The following is a 24,665-nucleotide window of genomic DNA, read 5'->3' on the forward strand; positions in this document are numbered from 1 at the left end:
GGGCTGCGTATTCACGCCTGTGCATGCATCCTGAGGGGCAGGCAGAGTGACCGGCAGTGTGAAGATAAGAGGGTAACTGTACACGGGGGTCCCCACATCATGCTTACCCATGCCCTGACTGATACCAGGGTATGCTGGTTATAACCCAGGCTCCTGAACAGAGGTCCTGTCTGTCAACCACGACAGATCCTGACCACGTCCCCCGTCCGTGAACACACCAGGCCTCCCCTTCTCCCCAACCTTACTGTCCTTGTTGTCTGAGTATGTACTACCTACTATGAAGTACTATGTAGTAGCCTTACCTACTCCCTAGGGCTCCAAACCCAGCCCTGCCTCTTCCTCCCATTCCTGTGCCACGAATTCACAGAAGACAGAGGCCACGGAAGAGAGACCATGTGGATTTATCTGAACAGGATAGGCAGGATCACAGCAGTGCCTGGGGAGACCTCTCTCCTCAGGGTGGGAAGACCATTTAGCCTTAGGCCTGGCTCCCTCCGGTGGCCTCTTCCTTTGAGGATCCATTTATGTTGACCACTCTGTTGGCTCTTGGAGCAGAGGGAGGGAGGCAGGGGTGGTGAACTGGTATGGTATGGCGGCTCCAGTTGGGGTGCCCATCAGGGTGCTGGCTCCCACTCACCTGTGGCGATTCAGGCATAACTGAGAGAACTGTCTACACTTCCCACCTGGAAGAGAGAGAAACTGTTGGCCCATGATTTGGAAACCGTACTGATTATCACGTAATTACTGGGAACCGGCTGGGGGGTGGGGGGGTCAATCTGGGCCTCAGGAAGCTCCCAGGGAAGGGGGCTGGCAAGACTGTTTGCTGCTGAGTCAGACGTCCTGAGTTCTAGTCCTGGGAACTATGTGGCAGAAAGAGGAAAGCAGGGGCTAAGGAGACCGCTCAGTGGTTGCTCTTTGAGAGGCCTTGGTTTCAATTCCCAGCACCAACGTGAGGCTCATAACTGTGCATAACTGCGGGTCCATGGAATCCAATGCCCTCGTCTGGTGTGCAGACATACAGACAGACAAAACACCCATATGCATAAAGTAAGTGAATAAATCTTTGTTTTAAAAAAGGGAGAAGACTAACTCATGAGCATTATCCTCTGATCTCTGCATGTGCGCGTGCAGACACACACACACACACACACACGCATACACATACACACACACACACACACACACTGAGATGAATAATTGCAGGGTGCAGTGGGGGCAGAACAGCCTGTGCAAAGGCTCCTGTGGTGAAGAAACGGACATGGACATGAGAGGCTGGGACCTGGATCAGAGTCAGTCTGGTATGGCATAGAGTTAAAAAGCCAAGGGGCCATGGGAAGATGGCAGCTACCTGCTTCTCTGGCCTCCTCTTCTGTTTTCCCTGTCTGTTAGTGCGTGTGCTTGGGTGTGTCCCTCGTCTTTGAAGCTGGGTCCTCAGTACTCAGGGTTGGGACTGAGAGGGTTGGCAGCTGTGAGAGGCAGAGTCTAGGGGCACCCAGGAGGTTAGAGCACTGCTCGCCCACCCGTTAGTCCTCGAGAGGGTGTGTTGCCATAGGAAGACCAGCCAGTCTACTCCCTGCTCTCTTACTTCCTGTCTTTTCATGTGACCTCTTTGGCCCCACAACCTCCCCCACCAGAGGTGGACATGGAGTGTTTTCCTCAGTTGGGCTGCGCTGTATTTTCTTTGACGACAGAGTCCTTTGCTGAACCTGGCGCACATTGATGCAGCTGGGGTGGCTGGCTCTCTCTCTCTCTTCAGCATAGGTGGGTATCACCCGGATACCCAGGCTGGGCGACTGAACTCAGGTCCTCAAGAAAGCACTTTGCCCACCGATACTTCCCAAGCCCGTGGATCCCTTCCTAAGCTGTTAACACTTCTCTAAGTTGATCCAGTTGGGTATTTGATCGCAATGAGAAGAGCAACTGACCTAGCTCTCATGGATAAATGAAGTCGGGGCGGAGGGGTGTGGCTTGGTTGATAGAGCGCTTGGCTGGCATGGGTTTGGTTCCCAGTGCTGCATTAACTGGCTATGCCTATAACCTAAGCACTTGGGAGGTAGAGGCAGGGGGATCAGAAGTTCAAGGTTAAGATTGTAGCTCAGTGGTTAGTAATGACCAAGTCCCACCACCCATGTAGGGAGACTCACATCACCTGAAGCGCCCAACTCTGGGGTATCCAACGCTCTCTTCTGTCTGCCATGGCATCTGGACTCACACATGCACACACACACACACACACACACACACACACACATACACATACACACATTCACACATACACATACACATATACACACATACACACACATACACACACATACACACACACACACACACACACACACACACACACACAGATATTCAAGGTTATCTTTGGCCAACATGAGCCTCTGTCTCAAAACAAACCACACCCCCAAACTGTTGATCAATGAGACACACACCTAAAACCTCAGGAGGCTGAGGCAGGAGGATTGTGAGTTTGAGGCCAGCCTGAGCAGCACAGTGAGACCCTGTCTCAAAAGGGTGAACGAGGTCTTGTTTTCTCATCTCACAAATGAAGCTGGTCCTTGGCTTATAAGGAAGTGGGATTAGTGGATATGTTAGCAGTCATCCAAGCCTGCATAGCTTCATTCTGTGTGTCTCTGCCTCTCGCATCCGGGTACTACCATGGGACTGAGCCCAGGAAGAAAAGCACAACGGGGGCCAGGCATGCACCCTGGGAACAGCGCCCCCTGAACAGCGCCCCCTGCTGACTCAGCCCTGCTGCAACCAGGAGAGCAGCCCAGCTGGACACAACTGGCAGGCTCAGCTGAGTCACCCCTGGGGTGGCCTGCAGGGCTGCTGAGTTTGCACAGCCTTGCCCAGGGGTTTCAAGTCTCTGATCCTCAGTCACCATGCAGCCCAGCCCAGCCCACCCCCACTCCCGCCCCCACCCCCACCATCCTGCCCTTTCCGCCCATGCCACACTCTCACTAGTGAGGATGATAATTCCAGTAATGAACAGCACTGCCGCCACCAGCAGCCCCCGTTTCCGGAGGGTGGTATTGTCTGTGGAGAAAGAAATGGAGGTGTCAGGCCAGGGAGGGGGGTGCCTTTGTCTTTCCTCCCTACTTATCTCTAGCGGAGGGTGGGGTGAGAGGGGAGGGAGAGGAAGGATAACTTACCGTAGTAGAAGGGGCTGTTCTCATTGGGATCTAGAGGGGGAAGATATATGTAAGTAAGAGCTTGGCGGACATTTGTGGAGTGAGTAAGTGAAATGCTGTGCTAGTGACTGGGGACACCTGGGCCTCCATCTCCTCAGGCCCTAGAACAGAAATGGAAGTCCTCACTGGGACATGCCATGAAGTCTCTATACCTTCTCTCCTCAATCTGCCTCACTTCCAGCACCCACTCCTCTCCCTGCTCCTGAGTCCAACTAGACAGCCTCTCACCTCAGAGCCTCCATACCGAGGCTCCCTCTCCCAGAATGAGAAGCTCCTGGCACCTCCTTCAACCATAGCCTTCTTTGATTCTGTGTACCTGCATTCTCTAATCCCTAACTTTTCTCGGTTTTTCTCGAGAACACATTAAAAATCACCTGATATCTAAGTATTCCAACTATTATCTGCTGTCTTCCTCCACTACCGTGTCAGTTTCAGAGCGTCCCACTATGTAGCCCAGGCTGTTGTGGAACTTGCTATATGTAGTCCAGGCTAGCCTCAAACTTGCAGCCATCTTCCTTCTGTTTCCCGAGTGCAAGGATTACAGGGATGTAATAATACCACCACGCCCACCAACAGCAAAGATATATCTGTCTTGTTCATAGCCGCCTGGCACACGCATGACTATACAGACGACATGGACACATGGCTTCTAAGTCATCGGTGAGGGTTGAATGGGCAGGAAGTGGGGGATATCAGAGCGGAAGAATCGGGATGACCAAATGGAGCCCCTGTTGGTCCACAATTGATCTTAAGTTGTGTGAATGACCCTATAGTGGCTAGAAGAGCCGTCCCGTGAGCCTAGCCTTAATTCCAATTTCGAAAATTCAGAGCTCAGAAAGCAACCTCCTAACCATGCCACCTGGTGACCTGGCTAGTTCTGGTGGCATTTAGGCGTGTGCTGCCACCCAGTCTCACAGCACAGTGTTCCGGCACAGCCACCTCCGTGGCATGAGCCCTGCCAATTTTCCCACAAGGCAAAGAGGTACTAACCCAGTGGATTCTCAATGTAGGATGGAGGCATGTAACCTTTGGGTGGGCTGGGAGATTTGATCCTGGAGAGTGCCGGGGTACCTTCAGGTGATAGGCAGAAAAAATGGTCAGAAGACAGTGGAAGCCAGGAGGAGCCTCAGAGGCAGACACAGGGATATGGATGTAATAACAGGGTTACATCTGGGGTGCAGTGCACACACATCTCCCACTCATACTCTGGCAACAAGCACCTGCCTGCGCTCCCCACGCTGGATCATCTGCTCAGCGCACTGGCCCCTCCTCTGAACCTCCACTCAAAACCCAAGGGCAGAAGCCGGGATTTCATAGACTTGGTTCCCTACAGCCTGGAGATACTTATTTAAAATATTCTGAGCATCACTTCTACGTTCGGACCAAAGTACTACACAGGGCATTCTCTTTTTAATTTTAATTTAATTAAAAATGCTGGAGGCAGGGTCTGCCATGTACCCCACGCCGGCCTCATGGTCTCACTCCTGATCTCTGACATCACACAAAGGTTAAGGGGTCATCTGCGGCCTTAGTCTCAACTGAACTCTTTCCAAAACGTGCTGCCACCAAAAACCTACTTGTCTCGGAGAAACTACTTCCTTCCTGGTTCTGGGCTGTATAGACTTTTCCAGTGGGGAACGAGGCTTCATTGACCAATCAGAACAGCCTGCTTTCAGGCTTCCATTGGATCAGACCAGGACATGTGATCTCAACCAGGCCAATGAGAGTCAAGCCCAGACTTGGCAGGGGTTATGGGAAAAGGGTTGTGTGCTTGAGTATGGGGCACTTTGCTACCAAGGAATAAAATGGACGAAGACAAGAGAGGCACAGCAAGCAATTTAGACATACTGGCTATGCTTAGTTTCCTCGGTCCAGCTATGCCTGATACCCTACCTTCAGGCTTTACAGACTTGAGCCAATACATCTTTTTTTAAAGGTTTATTTTGCAACTGAAAAGCTCTGTTGTGACAGAAAAAAGACACAAAGGAAACTCACAACTCCACTTCTCAGTGCCAGCCCAGCAATGGAGAAAAGGACAGTCAGTCGGCTCATCTATTGCACCGGGACAAGGCATACTAGAATGTTCCAACGTGGAGTTGCTTGCTATGAAGTAGCTTCATTAAGGACCTAAGGTCGTTCTTGAAGTATCACTGACTTTAACCCAAAATCCTCCAAACATCTTCACACATGCTTGCACGCATTCGCGCGCGCATGCGAACACACACACACACACACACACACACACACACACACACACACACAGAGAGAGAGTTTATTAGCAATTCCCCAGGAGCCTGCTTTAAGAAAAGCACTCCCAAAACAGAGGAAATTAAACAAAAATCAATGCTGCCGGCCCGGGGCTCTCTACCTTTCTCGCTGCTTGTAAGTGGCCCTGGATCTGTCACTGGATTCGCAGTGGCCATTTCGGTCAGTTGCTGGGTCTTGGTTTTGGCTGCTGTCTGGCTTCCTGTGGCTTCTACTTTGGTCAAAGAAAAGGAGGGGAGGGTAAGAACTGACAGGGAGTGATGTGCTCAGTTCCCCAAACTGCCTGGCAGGCTCCCTCCACATGGTGGTATTCCAGGCTGAAATAACAGGTGTCACTTTGGGACACTTTGTTGGGATAGAGTGGGGACTCTTTTTGAACACTGCAGGAGAATGAAATGTGTGCCCATTACCAGGACATTTCTTTGAAAACTAAACAAACGAAAACTGAGTCTCTGCAGACTGACTTTAAGATTTTAATCCTCTTGCCCGAGCTTGACATAGAACTGTGCTGGTATAGAACAACTTTCATTTGTTATTTGGGATTGAACTCAGAATTGTGTACATGATAGTCCTGGTACCACTGAGCCCCCAGCCCCTCACTGGGGGATCCTAGGCAGGGGCTCTACCACTGAGCCACACTCCCAGCCCCTCACTGGGGGATTCTAGGCAGGGGCTCTACCACTGAGCCACGCCCCCAGCCCCTCACTGGGGGATTCTAGACAGGGGCTCTACCACTGAGCCACGCCCCCAGCCCCTCACTGGGGGATTCTAGGCAGGGGCTCTACCACTGAGCCACGCTCCCAGCCCCTCACTGGGGGATTCTAGGCAGGGGTTCTACCACTGAGCCACGCCCCCAGCCCCTCACTGGGGGATTCTAGGCAGGGGCTCTACCACTGAGCCACGCCCCCAGCCCCTCACTGGAGGATTCTAGGCAGGGGCTCTACCACTGTGCCATGCCTTCAACACCACTAAACATTTAACTAAAGAAATTATAAGGGTTGGGGATTTAGCTCAGTGGTAGAGCACTTGCCTAGGAAGCACAAGGCCCTGGGTTCGATCCCCAGCTCCGAAAAAAAGAACCAAAAAAAAAAAAAAGAAATTATAACAAAAAACAAAAACATCTAAAGAGATACAGACCTGAGCGGACACTGTGGCTGAGCAGGCACCGGAAGTGTCTATAAACAGCTAGTGCTCAACTTTTAAAAATGGGTCAATTAAAAAGATACTTTGCTTTTAAGTCAATGGGATTGGGTGCTAGATAAACACAGGCTACACATTCTGTAAATGCCAACACTCCAGAGGCTGAGGCAAGAGGACTGCCCTGAGTTCAACGCTACCCTGGGCTACAAAGCATTAATGTCTGGACAAAATTAGTAAGTAATAGAGTGCGGCTGGCAAGGGTCTACAGCCATGGTGTGCTGGGGTGAGTAAGGAAACAGCAGAAGTCAGAGGTAAGGATGCAAGTGTGGGCTCTGCCTCCCCCTTCCCCTTCCTCTCACCGCCAGCTTCACTGGTCCAGATGGGAGGAGTGGTCTGGACTCCTGGGCTGGTTTGATCTGGAACTGGGGTAAAAACAGGGTCAGAGAGAGAAGTGAGAAAGGAGCAGCAGAGAATTGCAGGTGAAGACTGGAGGGTTTCCATAGCAACTCTAGTTTTTTTTTTCCTTTAATGCCTGTATGTGTGCAAGGTGGGCAGAGGCACATTCCCGTGTCTTTCCTGAAGAGCCACCTGCCTTCCCTTCTTTGAGACAGGCTCTCTTGTTCCCTTGAGATTCACCACGTGTAAGTTAAGCAGACAAGCCCTGGGGATCTATCTGCCTGCTTGTTTCCCCACCTTGGGGCTTACAACCACATGACATTATGCCGGGCCTTTTATAAAAGTTCTGGGGATTGAATCGGGGTCCTCATAGTTGTGAGGCAAGTCTTTTCCCCACTGCCCTCTACTTCCTTTTGAGGCTGAGAGAGAGGAATTCAGGCTCCTTGATAAGCACTCAAGCAGGACACCTGGACCTTCCCTGCCTCCACACCCATCAGCAAGACTCAGATGTCTCTCCTGAAAAAAGGTGTTTGACTCAGTTTCCCAAACTTCTCTGACCACAAACCACTATCATCTGCTCTAATCAGAACTCCTGGGTCAGGCACGGAGGGGTGCCTGTCATCCCAGCACTCAGTGGGTGGTTCCTGGTTGGAGAATCCTCCTCCCCTGAAATCAAATGGGGCAACGGATGATAGAGAAAGATTGAGCTCTAGATTATGGGCAATGAGAAGCTGACTGGGGATGAACTCCACCCAGCACAACCAGAAACAAGAGTTGGTTCTAGGTTCCTCGTAGTAGCATTTTTTAAGCACCTAGACCAAACCATTACTGAACTTCCATCCCTAAGGTTTTTTTTCCCCCAGTTACACAAATATAAATTTCCCTCATTGGTTCAAGCATGGTGGTGGTGTTGCCCATAGTAAGAATTTCACCGATCACCTTTCTTACCTGGGACATGAGTAGTCACAGAACTCTGGTGCGCTGTAAAACTGGATCTGGGTTTTTCTGGTGTCTGCCCTGGAGAAAACAAGGCTGAGTGGTCAGGAAGGAGTGAGTCTCTCACCTGCTTCTCATGTCTTCTGTCCTACCATGCCTGACACTCTGAAGTCCCAGGGAGATCGGCTTTGACTGGGTCACTCCACAGTCCTGAGAGTGATTTAGGTCTTTATACTGCCACAGGACCTTTGCACACTCTTGTGGGATAGGCTCATTGGGAGTGCAGGTGCTAGGGGCCAGCCAGGGCCATGGAGCACATTCTGTTGCCGACCTCTTCTTCCTCACTCCGTGACCTGGGCCACTGACATCCCTTTCCTGCGCCTCCTTTGCCTTCTCTGAAAAGCAGAGGCTAATAACTGAGTGTGGCTCCCTGCCCTGTAGGCAGACAGCTAGGGAGGGAAGGGGCTTGCTCCTCATGCTTCATGGGCTACACCCTGTCTCCTCCCACGGGGGCACCCAGCATCCTTTGCAGCCAGAAGTCACCTGTGAATACCCACACCAGGACAGACCCTGCAGGCTCAGAGCCCAGGGCAGCTGTACCTCACTCTAGGGAAAGCCACAATTTTTACCTGGTCCCACCTCTTCTTGTTGATTCCACCCCAACCAGTCTTTCACTGTCTGTCAGATTCATTGGGCTCATCACCATCTAAGCAGGCAGCAGCTCCTTCCTCTTCCTGTGTCGACCCCGCCCCCGTGTATGCTCACCGAACAACAGACAAGGTACGGAACTAACTGCCCAACCACCTAGGCACTTTTAGAAGTACTTTCCAGACCAGAGTGAGGGTCTCCGAGCCCCAGCTTCGACCCCTTTGCCTGGCTGTATTCTCAGAAAACCCATCAGTTCTGCTTTGCTGAGAGCCTGGGGTTTCCTGGCCGCCGAGTAGAAAACTGACACCAATCTCTCAGCCAAGTCAAACTCAGCAAGTTCTTCTCAGAGGTGAAAGGGAGGATGCTCAGCAGGACAGGCTCCAGCCAGACCCTCTGGAATCAGCCACCCGAGGTCTAAAGTGTCCAAAGACAGTGCAACCCAGAGCCTGCCTTGCCAACCCCACTTCCTGGTGCCCGCTCACTCGGTTGGGGGAGAGTGAGGAAATGGTACACGGCATTTGAGCTTTGCAAACACCCACCTAGCTGCCTCCTGGGGCTGGAGAGGGGTTTGGGGTGGGGAGGAACCGATGAGGTGTCTTACCTTCACTAGGCAGAATCAGGGCGACAATGGTGAGGAGACACAGCTGACTGGGCGGTGACATCTGTTGGGCAAGTGGAGGCAAAGGTGAGGTATAGCCCCTCGGCACCCCCTCCCCTTGCAGCCTCCTCAGAGCAGGTCTGGCTTCAAGGACCCTCTGGTATCTGCCTTTGGGGAGAGATGTTTTTTTAGTCCCAAACCACCATCCCCTTCTTCTACAAGTTGATCCCCAAAGAAAACCAGAAGCATCAGGCGACCCTGGCTTCCTGACACCCCTGAGGCAAAGAAGCCACCCCCTGCTCCTGAAGCTGGAGTTGATCCTCCTGACCCGTGGTTCCTGAGTAGAGGAAGCCAGTGGCCCGCGGCGTCTGCTCCCTCGAGGGCTGGAGCCCAAAGTAGCGGGGCCAGGAGGGAACAGGAAGGGTGACTAACACAGGGCTGCTCTCAAAGGAAAAAGTGAGCTGGTGTCCGGCAGCCCTGCAGGCACCACCGCGCCCAGCACCCGCGCTAGGAGGATTGTAGAGGGACTGGTCTGCCCGTCTGGGGACTGAGGTGACTCCGGGGAGACTGAGGTAGAAAGGGTGCCCACAGAGGAAACAGAGTGAATGCGAGGTACAGAGGTATCGAGAGAACCCTTTCCTCCTCCCAAGCTGCTTCCCACCTGCATGCGTGGCCCTAAGCAATAGAGCAAAGGAAGGACTTACGTCCGAGCCCAAGGTCTCCAGACTGAAGTGTCAGAGTACCGCGTGGGAGCTGCCTCAGGGCGGAGGGTGTGGCCAGGGGCGAGGACGCAGGCAGGCGGGGACCAGAGCGTCTCAGTCATTTCCTCTCGCGTTTCCAGGCCCCACAGGCAGGGGTGGGAGCTGGGGAAGGGGAGGACGTGGGGGACTGAGGGCGGTGGCCTCCACCTGAGGGTCTGAGGGACGCAGATGGGGACAAAGGTGCAGAGGAAGGACGACCCCTTGGGGAGGTGTGGAAGGAAGGATGTGGTGAGAGGAGGAGGCCCTGGGGGAGGAGGAGGAGGGGACAGGACAGCCGCCTCAGCCTCCCACCCAGTCCTCTGGTGCCCACAGACGACAACACACAGACAGAACCGGGAGAAACCGATTGCACATTTATTAAGCTCAAGATGTGGACCCTGAGGGGACAGCGGGGAAGGTCCTGGAGAAGGAGACCAGGAGATGCAGGAGGGAGGGACACGAGGATCCCAGGGCACTGGGGACAGACTCCTGAATCCCAGGAGCTGGAGGCCTGAGTCTCTGGGTCTGGGGTACAAATAGGCTCTTTGGGGATCGTCGTCGTTGCCACGGCCTGGGGAGGGAGAGCGAGCAGGGTGCATTGGCTCCGGCCTTGGTATGGGTGTGGCGGCTCATTGGGGGAGCACTCCCTGGCGCCAGGCTGGGTCCCCACCGCCTTCTCTGGGTCCTCAGGCTCCTGCGCTCTGGCCAGGGACAGCAGTGGAAATCTGCAGAGGATCCTACACACCGCCACCTCCAGGGGCTGGGAACAGAAGGGAAGCCATGTTACTGACCTAAGGAAGGAAAGACTCAAGAGTCCAAGGATGCTTGTCCTCTGGCAAGCCTTAGGGAGTTCTCCTGTCTTCCCCACCCCTGGTATCTGGCCACCAAAGGGAAATCTTCATGGCTGCTCTCTGCCCCATCTCAAGCAATGGAGGAAGGGAATCCTGCTGTGGTGGACACCCAAGGCCAACCTGAGTGTTTTGGGAGGCTTAAAGTCTCCTTGGAAGAGACCCCACCTCATGCTATACCCCCAAGCTCCTTTTCTGCATATGCCCTAGACAACTTAGAATCTAGCAAGTGTCCTTCCTCCAGGCCTCTACTTCCCTTCCAGAACAGGCTGCCTTTGTTCTCCTGCCTCAGCCAAGGCTGGACCAAACACCTGCATCCACCCTGCTCCAGCACCACAAAGAGATACCCTTGATGATCTTAAATCTCTTTTAGAATATATGAAACATGATATAATTTCTCACGCAACCTCCCCCATTTCAATTTAGTTCTTTAAGCACCACCCTTTGTCATAAGATACCCACCCCCCATACAGGGTTTCTCTGTGTAGCCCTGGCTGTCATGGAACTCACTCTGTAGACCCAGTTGGCCTCGAACTCAGAGATCCACCTGCTTCTGCCTCCTACTAAGATTAAAGATGTGCACAGCCACTACCTGGCTGTCATAAGATTTTAATGGGAAGCCACCCCAATGGCTCACACCTGTCACCCCAGCACTTGGGAGGCTGAGGCAGGAGGATGACTGTGAGTATAAGGTTGGCCTGGGCTACACAGTGAGTTCTTGTGCAGACAGGACTACAGTAAGACATTGTAAAAGGAAGAGTTTTTATTCCTCCAAAGTCCTTCAGGAGGAAACAACTCTAAAATTAAAAAAAAAAATTCTCCCATGGGCACGCCTCACGACTTTATGACTTTCATCCTTACCACCCCCTTAACCCCTGTCTTAACATCTTCCTGTCCCTGTGCCCCAACCCTCCCTTCTCTCCTCTCCTCTACACCAGCTTCCTTCTCCCTTACTTCCTTCCAGCCAGAATATTTTTTCTTCTTCTTGTTCTTGAGTCTTGTGTGTAGCCCAGGCTTCTCTTAAACACTCTCTATAGCTAGGAATGACCTCGAACTCCTGATTCTCCTGTTTCTACCACTCCAGTGTGCTGAGACTACGGACAGGCACCGTGCCCAGTTTGGGCATCTCTGGGGACTGAACCCAGGGCCTCAAGCATTAAACATCCCCACTAACACCCCCTGCCCACTTTAGGACAGTGTCACCATGTAGCCTTGGCTGGCCTGGAACTCACAGAGATCCACCCTTACTTACTTCCCACCTCACTGGAAGCCTCCAGTGCCGGAATTAGAGGTATGCACCACCATTCCTTGCTCACCTCACCCCCATTTTAAATCTGTATTCCATGCTTCTCCTGGATGCCTTTATTCAGCGGCCTGCCCTCTCTTCCCTTCCTCTCCCTTCTCTCCCCTGCCCTGCCCTTTCCTTGTGGGCCCTCTGGAAGGCAGAGGTGAAGAAAGTCTGTGTGGGTTTCCCAGGTGCTGGCGTCTCCCAGCCTCTCAGACTTCCCCAGCTACACCCCACCAAGCTTTCTGAGACTTGCATTTCTTTGGGACCTCCTTGAGATACTGCTAGAATCTCTCCCTCTGTGGCCCCAGCCTCCAAGGGACCTAGAATCTGACCCCCCCCCCCCCCCGTTTCCAGGTTTCCCCCGCCTCCCCAGGTAGCCCTCTAAGGATCCTGCTACTTCTAAGTGTCCCTCAGAACCACGCTCACCTGAGGAGGGCAGTTCCGACTTACAGGATTTGCATGTTGGGCTGTAGAGAGAGAGAGAGGAGGAGGCTTAACAGAGGTCAGGGTAGGCTCCCGAGCCCTATGTTAGGAGTCTCCGTCCCAGGACCCCGGGCTGCCCCACCTCTCAGACCTGGAGTCCGCCTTCCTGCACTTAACCTTCTTGCCTGTTAGGAAAGAGACAGCAGGGAGCAACGCGATGCGGGTGGGGCAGGAAGGGACAGAGCAGGGCAGGCCGAGGACCTTTGTGGGTAAGGATGGGACCAGCAGGAAACCCTCGAAAGATGGAGACTTTTGCAAGTGGGGATAGGGTGGGGTGGGCGGGAGACCCTCTAAGGTGGGGGCACTTGCAGGGGGGACCCCTAAGGTGGGGGCACTTGCAGGGGGGACCCCGCCAGTGGGGAGGGCACTTACTGATGATGATGATGATGCCCAGCACGAACATGATAGTGGCCAGGGTCATCCCCACAGTCTGCACGGTGGCATAGTCTAAGGGAGACAGGGGACCTCAGGACAGGGCAGCCCCAGCCAAGCCTGAGCCTCAGGCCAGCAGAACAAGAGAGCTGTCCTCTGAGCCCCCAACTCCGTCGCAGACTTAAGAATCCAAACTCTGAGGGGTTGGGGATTTAGGTCAGTGGTGTGCAAGGCCCTGGATTTAGTCCCCAGCTCCAAAAAAAAAAAAAAAAAAAAAAAAAAATCCAGACTCTGCCTGGGCCAGACCTCTGCGCCTCTTACCCCACACTCCTCACCCAGACACTAAGCTCTACCCTTGCCTCTTCCCAGATCCTTATCTGGTCCTGCCTCACTGATCAAGGCCTGGACTATCCCGGCAGACCTCTCCATGGTCCTGCTGCCCCGCCCTCCGTCTCCCTCCCACAGCCACAAGAACCCTGTTCCTTTCGGTCAGGGCAGGCGCCTCCTGAGGCCTCTCTATGGCCCCTACAGTATTCTAAGCAGAAACCAATGTAAATCAGGATTCAAATCTCGGAGTCATTTTTTGGCGCTCCCCAAGTTGCTTCTCCGATTAGTCCTGGAGTCAATGGAGTCAATATTCGATGGAGACATTGATTACTACTTGTTACTGAGGCAGGCGGCAGTCTAGCCTGATTAACACAGTCCGTCTAGCACTGATATAATGAATGAGAGTCCTTCAGTGGATGACCTATTCCTGATCCTACTCGGACTTCAGGTACCCCCTCTTCCCACAGTCCTCTGCTTAGCTATATAAGCCTCCCTATTCCTAGAGCGTGCCAACCGTCCTGTCTTAGGACCTTTGCACCAGCCGCTTTCTCTACCCGAATGTTCCGTGTACAGGACTTCCTCACCAGCCCATGGGCTTAACTGATATTCACGTCCCAATTAAAAGTCTCAAGCTCCCAGGTCTCTCTAACCCATCCCCTAGTTTCCTTCATAAGAACGTATTGCTTTGAGATACGCAGTGAAAACTGACCTCAAACTCACAATCTCCCTGCTTCAGGCTTCTGAATGCTGGGAGGAATTATTCTCATCTCCAATACATGTGAGATATGAGGCTGCTGGAGCAAAAAGTCTGGTCTAGAAACTTCCCCATGGTGTCTCCAGAGCCTGGTGCAGGACCTGCACCCAGCACAGACAGGCACTACGTGTTATTTGCAGGGAGGAGACTTGGGGTAACTGGTGTGTGCACCCTGCATCTGCCCCTTCAGCGGCTGGCTCCAAGATGATCAAGCATTCATCAACAAACAAAAATCGCTAACAAAAATGAAAACTGCACACACGTACACACATACACACACACACACACACAAATCCCCAAGTCATGGCAGGGTGCGGTGTGGCTGCTCCTTCTGGGGGACTCAGGGACAGCCTCCCAATGAGCAATCAATATCCGATCTAAGGCCAGAAAGGAAAGAAGTCTTAGCTCATTGTGTAGAGAGCTGGGGGCAGGGGGTCATGTTCCTGGCAGAGAGAACAGCTAAGCCCAAAGGCGCTGAGGTAGTAAGGCCTATGAGGTGGACCTTATGCAGAAGCAAAGATGGACGGGGTCGAGGGACAGAAAGAAGAGGATTCAAGCTAGATCTCATATCCGTCAGACCCAGAGCTTCAGTGTCTTAGGAATGTTACTGGAACTCTTTCCGTAGTCCTCAATGGTGGGAAACGTTACTACGTCTTATTTGCAGGACGGTCCAAAGAGGCGAAATTGACTGCCCCAGTCCACCCAGCTAGGGAGTGGCTAAGTCAACATGTGAACCCTAGAGCTGTTTTACAACTCTTCCCAGGTTGCTCTCTGATTATTTCAGTGCACGAGCGCATGGTCCTCCTCATAATCCACGGATGTGTTGGGCGCTATTTGTTACTGAGGCAGGCAGATGCCCAGTCTGACTGTTGCAGTCCATGTGGCAATGACAGAATGAATGTGCTCGCCCCTCCCAGGTCTCCAAAGAGCAAGTCTTAGGTTGGTGCTTAAACCCCAGCTGATCTCTACCCTGAATCCAAGAAAAACAGGCTTTATGAGGCTCACAACCTTCATCAGAGGCTGCAGAAGGTAGGAGGCCAACCGCATTCCCCAGCCTGCCACTGCCCTCCGCAGACCCCTCTCCGGCTTGTGGCCTGTGGCCTGTAGCCTCAGTAGAAAGCACTCCTCCCTTCCAGCCCTAGGTTATCCCAGGCACAAGACAAAACACTCACCATAGAAAAAAGGATCTGTTTCTTCAGGAACTGTGGGGAAGAAGACAGGGGAAGAGAACAGGAAAAAACATGTTTCAGTGCTGGCTTCCTGAACATCTTTGAGGAGCAAGATGGACCAAGTGCTTCTTTATGGGACTTGGCATAGGCCATTCCTTGCTGCTGGACGGTTCTGCCTCATGGTAGAGCTCATAGGATGTTCATCAGACCCATTAATTCCATCAGTCAGTACCATGCCTTTGTGTAGTGCACAACCCACCCAGCTGTGCATGACAACCCTGCTCCTAGACCCCTTAGAGAGCTGGTACGTGCCTTGGAGTCATTCTGTGACACACATGAGCATGCATGCTTGCACACACACACACATACACACACCACACATACACACACACACCACACCACACACACCACACTATATACACAGTACACACAAACACACACACCACACACAGACACACATCACACATACCACACCATACATACACTACACACACATACATACACACATAGCACACATACACAGACACCATGCATACCACACATACCACACACACCACACCACACCACACACACAAACACACCACATGGACCACAGCATACCACACACAAACTCCACACACACCACATACACCACACATTTACCACAAACACACAACCATACCACACACACAAGCATGCCATACACACACCACATACTCATGTATACACATACATCACACACACACACACACCACACACAAACATACCACATACACATGCATACACGCACACCACACACACACCATACACACAAACACACCACACACATACACACACCCCTATTGGCCGTGGACCTATCAGAGCCCAGTCCCTCAAGAGGACCACCAGACGGACGCATTGGCTTTCCATGAAGACTCCCTCAACCTTCCCAGCCACCCAAGGACCCCTGAGGTCATGAGGCTGCCACCTGTTTTCCTATCCACTTAGGCTGCCACCAAGTGCACTATGGGCAGCTGTGCTGATACTTATATTCCCTGTCACCTAAGACACCAGCAGCTTTGAGAGTTGGGATCAACCTTGTGGTAACTCTGTACTGTAAATGAGTCTTCTTCATCACATGAAACATAAGACCCTAAGTGGGTCCCCCTAACCTCAGAAAGTGTGTGTGTGTGTGTGTGTGTGCACACGTGCCCGTGTAACCTTTTCTCACCTTGCACCTTGCTCTAAATCCCTTCCAGCAGGCCATAAGAGCTGGTGGCCCACACCTATACCCCAGCACTTGGAAGCAGGAAATAAGACAGAGACATCAAGGACAGCCTGGGCTATCATGAGACCCTGCCAGGGAGAGGAGGAACTCAGACATCCTTCCACATAATATGCCCACCTTGGCCAGTCACAATAGCACATGCCTTTAAGCCCGGTACTAGGGAAGCAGAAGAAGGTGGATCTCTGTGAGTGTGAGGCCAGCCGGGGCTACATAGTGGTACCATGTCTTTAAAGATTAACTTAAAAGATGTCCACCCTGTAGCTGTTGGCTTCTTCCTGCAGCTCTACAACAGGATTCTGCAGCTTGTACCACAAGAAAAGGAGCTGGGTAATGGTTTTGCTGCCCTCCCTCTTCTGGGTTCTACTGGGGATGGGTGGGGCCGTGACTTTGGATCTGACCAATGAACGTTCAAGATCGTGAGTGTTTTGGCTGTCTTTGGGTGTGGAGGCCTCCTGCCTCCACCTACATCTTCGTAAGTGAGTAGTCACACCAGCGGTCTGCCTCCACTGAGACTTTTGGTACTATTTGTTACCAATGCTACCTGGAGCCTAAACTGACTGATATAGCGGGCTATGACACAGGATCATAACTAGCTCTGGTTTGTATGGTGTGTCTTCCAAGGTCTCTTGGTTTGGTGTTGATGTCTCTTTAATATTTGCCAAGTGAGTTGTTGTTTGGGGAATGTGATTTAGTTTTGCTCTTTGGGAAAAGATCCTACTATGTAGTCCAAGCTGGTCTTAAATTCACATTCCTCTTGCCTCGGTCTCCAGAGTGCTGGGATTACAAGCATGGATTACACCTGCTTCTTGCCTCACTTTAGGGCAAGAGAGAGAAAAAAAATACTATTTTTTTCCATTTGTAGTGGTGATAAAAAAAATAAAGCCCAGTAATATTTTTTTTTAAGAAGTTGATCCTCTGGAGGAAAAGTCTTAGATAAACATCAGTAAAAGGAATACTTTAGTAGGGCAAAATGCAGAAGCATTCAGCTCAGACCTAGCGTTTGAGAGTCATCTGTGCTGCAGTCTTAGTGTCGCCACCAGAGGGTGGGCAGATTGGTCTCAGCCATTCAGTCTGGTTCGCAGGAAGTTTTCTGGAATGAGTGAGTGAGTGAGTGAGTGAGTGAGTGAGTGAGTCTTCTAGGCTGCAGGTACTTGCACCAAAGATGGAGGCATTGGTTTCCCATACATCCCTTTTCCAGGTAATTCCCAGCCTGTCCCAGCATCTTCCTGAGCTCCTCCAAAGAACCTCGGAGGATCCCCCTGACCACAGGAGTCCCAGTCCTCAGGGTGTGGCTGGGTAAAGGGTGGAGCCAGGAGACAGGAAAAGCAACGTACACCACTCTTGGCTACTTGCCAGGCAGAGATCAGGAAGGAGGTGGTTGCTATGGAAACCAGGGCATCTTTCGAGGTGATGGGGTCCTGGTATTCCAGGCTGGGTGGGGTCCTGTGTGATGTTTTGGAGCTGGACAATCTTACCTCCCTTCTCTGCACCTGCAGACCTGGCTTCTGGCCGACCTGAGTGTTTTCGCTCCTCAAAATAGGGACCTAGACCCAGGTATGCCCACATCCTCATTCTGTTCTCCCTCCTGTTCTCTGGCATGAACCGCATCTCTGTTCTCTTCCTCAACAATTCATTAATTTGTTTCCGTAAGCTGCCTGAGAAGAATGCACCCGAGCTTTCCCTCCCCCGGGGTTTCCCAAGTCCTGCGGTCCCCTGTCAGGCTGTGACAGGGAGAAGGGGATTGGCGAGGCATCTGCCCTCCCACCTCTACCCGTCTGCTGCCATCGATCCTGCTAACCACCACCTCTGCGAAAAAGAAGCCCTGGGCTCCCGCCAGACCTGCTGGCTCAGCCCTGCCCCCTCTCTCTGGGGTGGCTCCCAGTCTCTGCAGCCCCTCACCCCGCCCTGCCTGGGATTCTGCAGCTAGGGCTCCGCACAGCACCTCCCCCTCCCCCCTGCTGGGAAAGAGGAAAGGAAAGGTGCTGTAAGAGTGAAATTAGGATTCTCTCCACCTTCAGTGACTCCACAGCACCCCCAGCCCCGTTCAAGCATCCTACCCTCCTCCTCCTCAGAGGACCACACAACAGAGGGGGGAGATCAGGAAACCACGGAGGGAGTCAGAGAGTGTTTAAGCCCATGAACATGAACGCGGATCTGGGTTAATGGGTGGGAAGTGTAAACCCAGTGCGGCTGGATGCGGGAAGACAAGTGTGTCTCCGCGATGAAACCATAAGTGCATGTGGGCTGGGAAAGGGGGTCCCCAACATTCCATTCCCACCATGCAGGTTCACCGCAGTGCTGCAGCCCCACCCGTTCCCCTCCTTCCATACTTGTCTATATTCCTCTGCCTCAGCCCCTCTTCCTTCCTCTGTCTGTCGTCTGTCTGTCTGTCTCCTCCCAACTCTGCATCTCTGAAAGCCTGGCACCCGGGGTTTTGTGCCTCTGTCTCTCCAGTTTCTCTTAGTCTCTATCTCTTTCAGGGGTTCTTAGTCCATCTCTGGTCACACCACCATCCTCTTCTCTCTCCCTTCAACCGTCCCTCTGTCTCTTAGCATCTGCCTGTCAAGGAATTTAGAAATATCAACACTATATTAGGCAAACATGGGATAATGAATCCCTCCCTTTGCTGGCCCATCTTGGGTTGCTGAAGTCTTCTAGAACCTCTTCTGACTGCAGAACCATCAGCTCCCATCCTTAAACCTCATCTCTTCCACCGCTGTGCTGGACCAGGCACCCGGTTGCCATAGCAACCGGTCCGCGCATCCTTTCTCTTGGGATTGTCACTCTCTAATCATAGGTCCCGCACAGGGAGGATATCACCTGGGAGAGGGTGCTCAAGAAACCCCAAGGGGTGTCAAAGAATATGATCTTGGGCTTCTGCCCATGACAGGGACAGATATCTCCCCTTCGTCTTCCTTCCAGTATGGGATTCTTCCCACATCCTGTCCCCTAAGCTCTTAGATCCTAGATTCACCCACCTCCTTCCTAGCACCCATTCCCCAGGCGACGCTCACCGTTTGTGGGGCTCTGGGTTGGGGTGGCCATGCTGAGCCTGAGCAGGGGGTTGCTGAATGCTGAGGCAGCGAAGGCGCGGCTGCAGCAGCTGGAAGCAGGACAGACTGATGTGGTGGGGTAAGGTGGGGGAGCCCTGGTAGAGTGGGGGCCTGTAGCCAATGGGGGCCCGAAGAGCCCGCCCCCGTCCAAGCCATCCCCCCGCCCCCGCCCCCGCCCACTGCTGACGTCCCCGCCCCTTCCCTAAGGGTGGGGGCGCCCCCTGCCGGGGCCACGGGGGGGGGGGGCCTCCCGAGTTTTCGCAGGAGAGGCACTGAGATCAACTAAGCGCTATCAAGAAGGAAAACCGAGTTTTATTGGAGGTCTGAGCAGCAAGGGGTGTCCGAGAAGCAGGGCTGATGCAGGGGACGCTGGAGGTGGTCACAGGCGAGCAGCTGGGTGGGGAGAGGTGTCAGGTGCCAAGGGGGCTCTGCGGGGGTGAAGAGAGTGAGTGGCAAGCTCTCCTCGCCACGCTCCCACACTGGCACTTTGCCCCTTGCCTCCCTCCAACCCGCCAACCTCTCTCCCTCCTTCCTCCCATCAACTGCAGGACCTGGCTGAGTTTCCTGGAGCCAGGTGGAGGTTCTACCGCCTGCGGGTGGACAGACCTGAGAGGGATGCAGAGAGTTCTGGGGTCAGGGGGAGTCTGCAACCAGGGATAACTCTCCGCCAAACCCATTCTAAGCCCAAGAAGAGGGGCTCTTAAAAACAGCTGCCCCACAAACCCCCGCAGTATCCCCGAACTCACGGCGGATGGAGCTGCGGAAAGTTCCCTCCTCTTCGTCGGGTTCCCCAGTTCTGGGAAGGAACAGACAGAGGAATTCGGATGGACCAGGAGAGGTAGCCGCTTCTGAGAAGCCCCAGTGCAGGCCTTATTTCCAGACCCCCACCGTGGACTTGACATAGACGCGGTCCGTCAGAAACAGAAGCTTCCCGCTGCTGTTTCAGGGTGCGGCAGGAGGTGCTCCCAGCCTGCGCGGTGGAGGCCTCCGGGGTGTTGGGGAAGGCACTTGACATTGTTGGGGAGAGGGACGGTCACAGGGTCTTGGGAGATTTGGGACTTGGGTCCAGTGAGTGACCCTAAGTCACCTTACCTCCCCGTGCCTCAGTTTCCTCATATGCACAAACGGGATGGATGATGGAGCGCACCTCACCCGGGTGGGGTAAGGGATACATAATAGAAAACGGCGCCTGGCTCGTGGTGCGCACTCAACCATGCTAGAGGGTCGGTGGGAAGGCATCTGTGATCGTCTTAGCACGCAGAAGGCATGCCTACGTTGCCTGTGCTTTAAAGGTTTATTTCGAGAGGAATCCTGCGCGAGGATCCGGACTGGAGCTAAACTGGGCCGCCCTGTGAGGTGATCTCATTTCAGCGCGGCTGCTTCTGCCCAGCTTCGCCTCACCACGCTTGAGTTTCCATCTGCGGGGCTGGTGGGAGCCCACTGGCTGGGCGCTGAGCCAGGCAGAGAGGGAGCTTGACCATCGCTCCGACCCAGGAGCCTGGCTTAGGGTTTAACACACACTAAGCGCTTAATACGTGTTCGACTGCAGAATGGGTGCATTTGCCGCCTCGCCCCCACCGCCTCTCCACTGCGGGAGGAGCGAGGGAGGTCCAGAGGGACCACTCACCTCTGCTGTTGGTTGAATTTGCACCGGCATCTTTTGCCTGTGGAGTGGGAGGGTATAGGCTGAGATTCCCTCTTGCTCCAGCATCCCTAGGCTCTCCTCCAAACTGGGGAGGCCGCAGGGGGTGGGACCTGGGGCGGGGCTGGAGGAAGGGTAGGATGTGGGGGCGTGGTCTGGGTGGGAGTTGAGGGGCGTGGTTTGAGGTGGGGGTGGGGTCTGTGTGTTGCGAGGTTGGAGTCAGGGTGGGATGTGGGAGAAGTGTTTGGAGACTGAGCCTGTGTTGGGCGTGTATAGTGCACAGGCTGTGTGTGTTGCTGGGAGTGGGGCTTGGGGAGGGAAGGCTGGAGGCGGGGTGGAGAAGACAGGTGCAGACACTCACTAAGGATGATAAGGATGCCCAAGATGAAGAGGATCCCAGCGATAGTGAGGCCGCCGATCCGCAGGGTGTGGTAATCTGTGGGCAGCCCCGGAGGAGGGTGACCAATGGGGAAGGGTATAGTTTGCAGGGCCAGGAGGAGGAGAGGGAAGGGGAAAGAGCAGATGTGTGAGGGGAGGAGAGGACAGGGTAGAGGAAGGAGGGAGGGAGGAGGTGGTGGAAAGGGGGAAGGAATGGCGAGGATGGCCACTCCGTAGGGGATGGGGCACCCATCTCCCGAACAGTGCAGTCCCAGTGAGACAGAGAGGTCAAATAGACAGGCAAGGGAGTCTCAGACAACTAGAGCAGGAGAGAGTGGAGGAAGAGTGTGCCTGAGTGTGTGTGTGTGTGTGTGTGTGTGTGTGTGTGAGAGAGAGAGAGAGAGAGGAGAGAGAGAGAGAGAGAGAGAGAGAGAGAGAGAGAGAGAGAGAGAGAGAGAGAGAGGAGAGGAGAGAATAGAACACCCAGACCCCCTCTTGAAACCCTCACCGTAGGTGAATGGATCTGGTTCCTGCGGAGCTTCTAGAAAGAAAAATAAAGATCCGAATTAGAGTAGCTCCTGGGGTCTGTGGCAGGGAAAGGTATGAGGGGCTCTGCCTATCTTCTTGAGCCCGGAGTTTGGGTGCTACTGAGCCGTCGGCAGGTTTCCAGCCTATTCTGCACCCTGGAACCTCCGGCACTGGCCCGGCACCCTGACACCTTGCAGGTTGTTCATATTTCTGTCACCCAGAGACCTACCTTCCATCCACTCCCACTTTTACCTCACTCAGGCATCTTCCCCTCTCCCCTAGATGCCAGCCATGATCAGAGCCTATGTGGAGACCCCTGATCTCCTGTCACATGGGATCTAGTTTGGGGTCTCCCACTTGGTCTTCTTGGGGGGCTTTTCCCTGCCTCTGCCACCCACCTGGCTGAGATGCTGGGTACCTCCTTTGGACTCACCTGCACTGGCCATGGAGAGGAGACACACACAGACAATCAGGATGTGGCCGGGAGATGCCATTGCCCTAAGGAGTCATCCAGGGTCAAAAAATGTCCTCTGCTCTGCTCTCTTCCCCTTCTATAAAGGGCCTGAACCCATGGGGGTTAAGTCAAGGGCGGCCTAAGGACTTAACTGTCAGCCATTCAACTTGACTAGCTCCCCTGCTTCACCCCAAACCAAGTCTAAAACAAGTCCATAATGGGGGCAGGAGACTACACAGCATACAGAATATTGAGGCAGAGGTGGGGAGGGCAGACTCCTCAGGGGCTTCCCACAGGCTACCCCCAACAGACAGGTGGTCCCAGAGTCCCCAAACCTACCCTTGAAAGGGAAGCAAGCTATCTCCGGACACAGGTGGAATGCTGTGAGACAAACAGGACATGCCCAGCCTCACCTGCCCCTACACACCTCAGCCAGTGGTCTCTCCGTACTCAGGCAGTCCCAGTTCTCCTGCCCTCGGCCGCCTGCCCGCTCTCTCCCTGACCCTGGGTATAAATATCTCCCACTTCACCCGGGAGGAATTTGCTGCACACGGGCCACCATGGCAACAGCTCCCCCCCCAACGACTCGGGGGGTCCTGTATAACACTGCTGGGGTGAGGCCCAGCCAGAAGTTATATCCCTACAGGCCACCCCATCTCCTTTCCTAGAAGCTGTGAGAAAAGGGGGAAACACCCCTCCCTTTGTCCTGCCCCTGGGTGACATCTTTCATAACAAGACTTTAGGCCAGTGAGTGACAAGCGGCCCATGCCTGAGAGAAGTCAAATGCTGTTTCAGGGACACACATATGGGCACAGACACACTTATGTACAGGTACACACACACACACACACACACACACACACACACACACACAAACACACACCCCGGCAGGATGGGTGTGGCTGGAATGGGGACAAACAACACCCTCTCCCCAAACTGCTGGTCTGAAGAACACAGGGTGTAGACATAAGCACAGACTCCTGCTCTAGGCCTAATATGCCCCTAAACAGCGACAGAAACAGACATATACAAATGAGTATCTAAGCTTCACCCCCAGTCAGGGGTCTCACAGCAGCCCGGGGAATAAGGGAGGAGTCACTAATTCTCCCGCCCCCATGCAACCCCTGTCCCCAGGCTCTCTCCTCCCTCTTGGGTCAGGCCTGCCTGAGAAGCCACAGGCTGGCCACTCTTGTTCCCAAAATAGGCCTCCCAGCTAGGGGAGCTGAGAGGCCTGGAGGGAGGGCTGGGGGACGCTCACCCCATTCACGCTGTCCCCTGCTGACAGAAGACCCCCAAATTTCCAGCTGTGCACCCTGGGAGCTAAGCACTTTGGACCCCCTGGCCCAGAACTGGATGCGCCTCCCCCGTAGGCTCCCTCCTGGCCACACCCCACTCTTGCCCTCCCCAACTAGCAACTGAAACTGGAGCCCAGGCTGGAGGGGGGCCAGGGGGCGGCCCCCAGCCCAGACTGCCCTGGTCCGCTAGCTAGATTAACTCTCTCAGCACGGCCCCAGGGGCAGCATGTGGCTGCATGTGGACTGGACTATGAGAGGGGACACATGCACATGCGCGCGCGCTCGCGCACACACACAGACACACACACACACACACACAGACACACACACACACACACACATATGTAGGCACAGAGAGAGAGAGAGAGAGAGAGCCAGCTTCCAGACCAGAGTGTTTTCTGCTAGGCTTCCTGGGAATCAGCCCAGCTGGGGCCTAAGGTCACACAGCCTAAGAGCTTACCAGGCCGCTGACCTCTGACCCAGTGTTCTGCCAGCCTTTGACAACTAGTTTTGTTGTTGTTGTTGCTTTGTTAGTTTGCATGTGTGTTGTGCTGACTCAAATTCACCAGGAGTAACACACACACACACACACACGCACGCACACACACACGCACATACATGCACACACTGGGCTATGTGTGCAGCAATATAACCGGGCTATATAAGGAGACTCAGGAAGCAGAGGCAGAAGTTCAGGTAGAGAGTTCAAGGTCAACCTGACCTGCAGAGTGAGTTTGAGGCCAGCCTGAGCTACATAGACACACCTGCCTTCTCATTTAAAAAAAAAAAAAAAGACATTGGTGTGCCTCTGTCTGCTTTTACACACAGACACACAGGAAAACAGTCAACGCCAGACTCACACCCAGTGCTCCCATTCCCACACTACAAGGAGGTGAACACACAGC

At 53.6% G+C, this 24,665-nt stretch overlaps 3 protein-coding genes across 26 annotated transcripts; all 3 read right to left on the reverse strand.

The window, feature by feature from the left end:
- Positions 1 to 382: 382 nt before the first annotated feature.
- On the reverse strand, positions 383 to 9,928 carry Fxyd5 (FXYD domain-containing ion transport regulator 5). 13 transcript variants are annotated; one of them, XM_087585982.1, is made up of 10 exons: positions 9,888 to 9,919; positions 9,187 to 9,247; positions 7,950 to 8,018; positions 6,965 to 7,027; positions 5,569 to 5,676; positions 4,191 to 4,271; positions 3,162 to 3,191; positions 2,971 to 3,045; positions 638 to 683; positions 383 to 545 (listed from the first exon to the last, which is right to left on the reverse strand). In XM_087585982.1, exons 2-10 carry the CDS (start codon positions 9,245 to 9,247, stop codon positions 479 to 481), a joined length of 600 nt encoding a protein of 199 aa, XP_087442108.1. In that variant the 5' UTR covers positions 9,888 to 9,919; the 3' UTR covers positions 383 to 478. The 13 variants fall into 13 exon arrangements, with proteins under 13 accessions (XP_087442108.1, XP_087442067.1, XP_087442122.1 ...); XM_087585941.1 differs by having other exon boundaries at positions 7,950 to 8,033; XM_087585996.1 differs by having other exon boundaries at positions 9,187 to 9,351.
- Positions 9,929 to 10,002: 74 nt separating this feature from the next.
- Positions 10,003 to 19,894, reverse strand: Fxyd7 (FXYD domain-containing ion transport regulator 7). 3 transcript variants are annotated; one of them, XM_087586425.1, is made up of 6 exons: positions 19,425 to 19,894; positions 15,168 to 15,197; positions 12,915 to 12,989; positions 12,634 to 12,667; positions 12,486 to 12,526; positions 10,276 to 10,683 (listed from the first exon to the last, which is right to left on the reverse strand). In XM_087586425.1, the coding sequence occupies exons 1-6, from the start codon at positions 19,453 to 19,455 to the stop codon at positions 10,661 to 10,663; spliced, it is 234 nt and encodes a 77-aa protein (XP_087442551.1). In that variant the 5' UTR covers positions 19,456 to 19,894; the 3' UTR covers positions 10,276 to 10,660.
- Positions 19,756 to 23,845, reverse strand: Fxyd1 (FXYD domain-containing ion transport regulator 1). Of its 10 annotated transcripts, none has more exons than XM_087585080.1 (9): positions 23,724 to 23,845; positions 22,805 to 22,822; positions 22,445 to 22,509; positions 21,992 to 22,024; positions 21,467 to 21,541; positions 21,091 to 21,127; positions 20,210 to 20,259; positions 20,015 to 20,069; positions 19,756 to 19,891 (listed from the first exon to the last, which is right to left on the reverse strand). In XM_087585080.1, the coding sequence occupies exons 1-8, from the start codon at positions 23,726 to 23,728 to the stop codon at positions 20,047 to 20,049; spliced, it is 306 nt and encodes a 101-aa protein (XP_087441206.1). In that variant the 5' UTR covers positions 23,729 to 23,845; the 3' UTR covers positions 19,756 to 19,891; positions 20,015 to 20,046. The 10 variants fall into 10 exon arrangements, with proteins under 10 accessions (XP_087441206.1, XP_087441256.1, XP_087441214.1 ...); XM_087585130.1 differs by having other exon boundaries at positions 22,445 to 22,573; XM_087585088.1 differs by lacking the exon at positions 22,805 to 22,822 and adding an exon at positions 22,893 to 22,969.
- Positions 23,846 to 24,665: the final 820 nt, after the last annotated feature.

This window comes from Rattus norvegicus, chromosome 1, assembly GCF_021556685.1.
Source record: "Rattus norvegicus strain SHRSP/BbbUtx chromosome 1, alternate assembly SHRSP_T2T, whole genome shotgun sequence".
Classification (NCBI taxonomy): domain Eukaryota; kingdom Metazoa; phylum Chordata; class Mammalia; order Rodentia; family Muridae; genus Rattus; species Rattus norvegicus.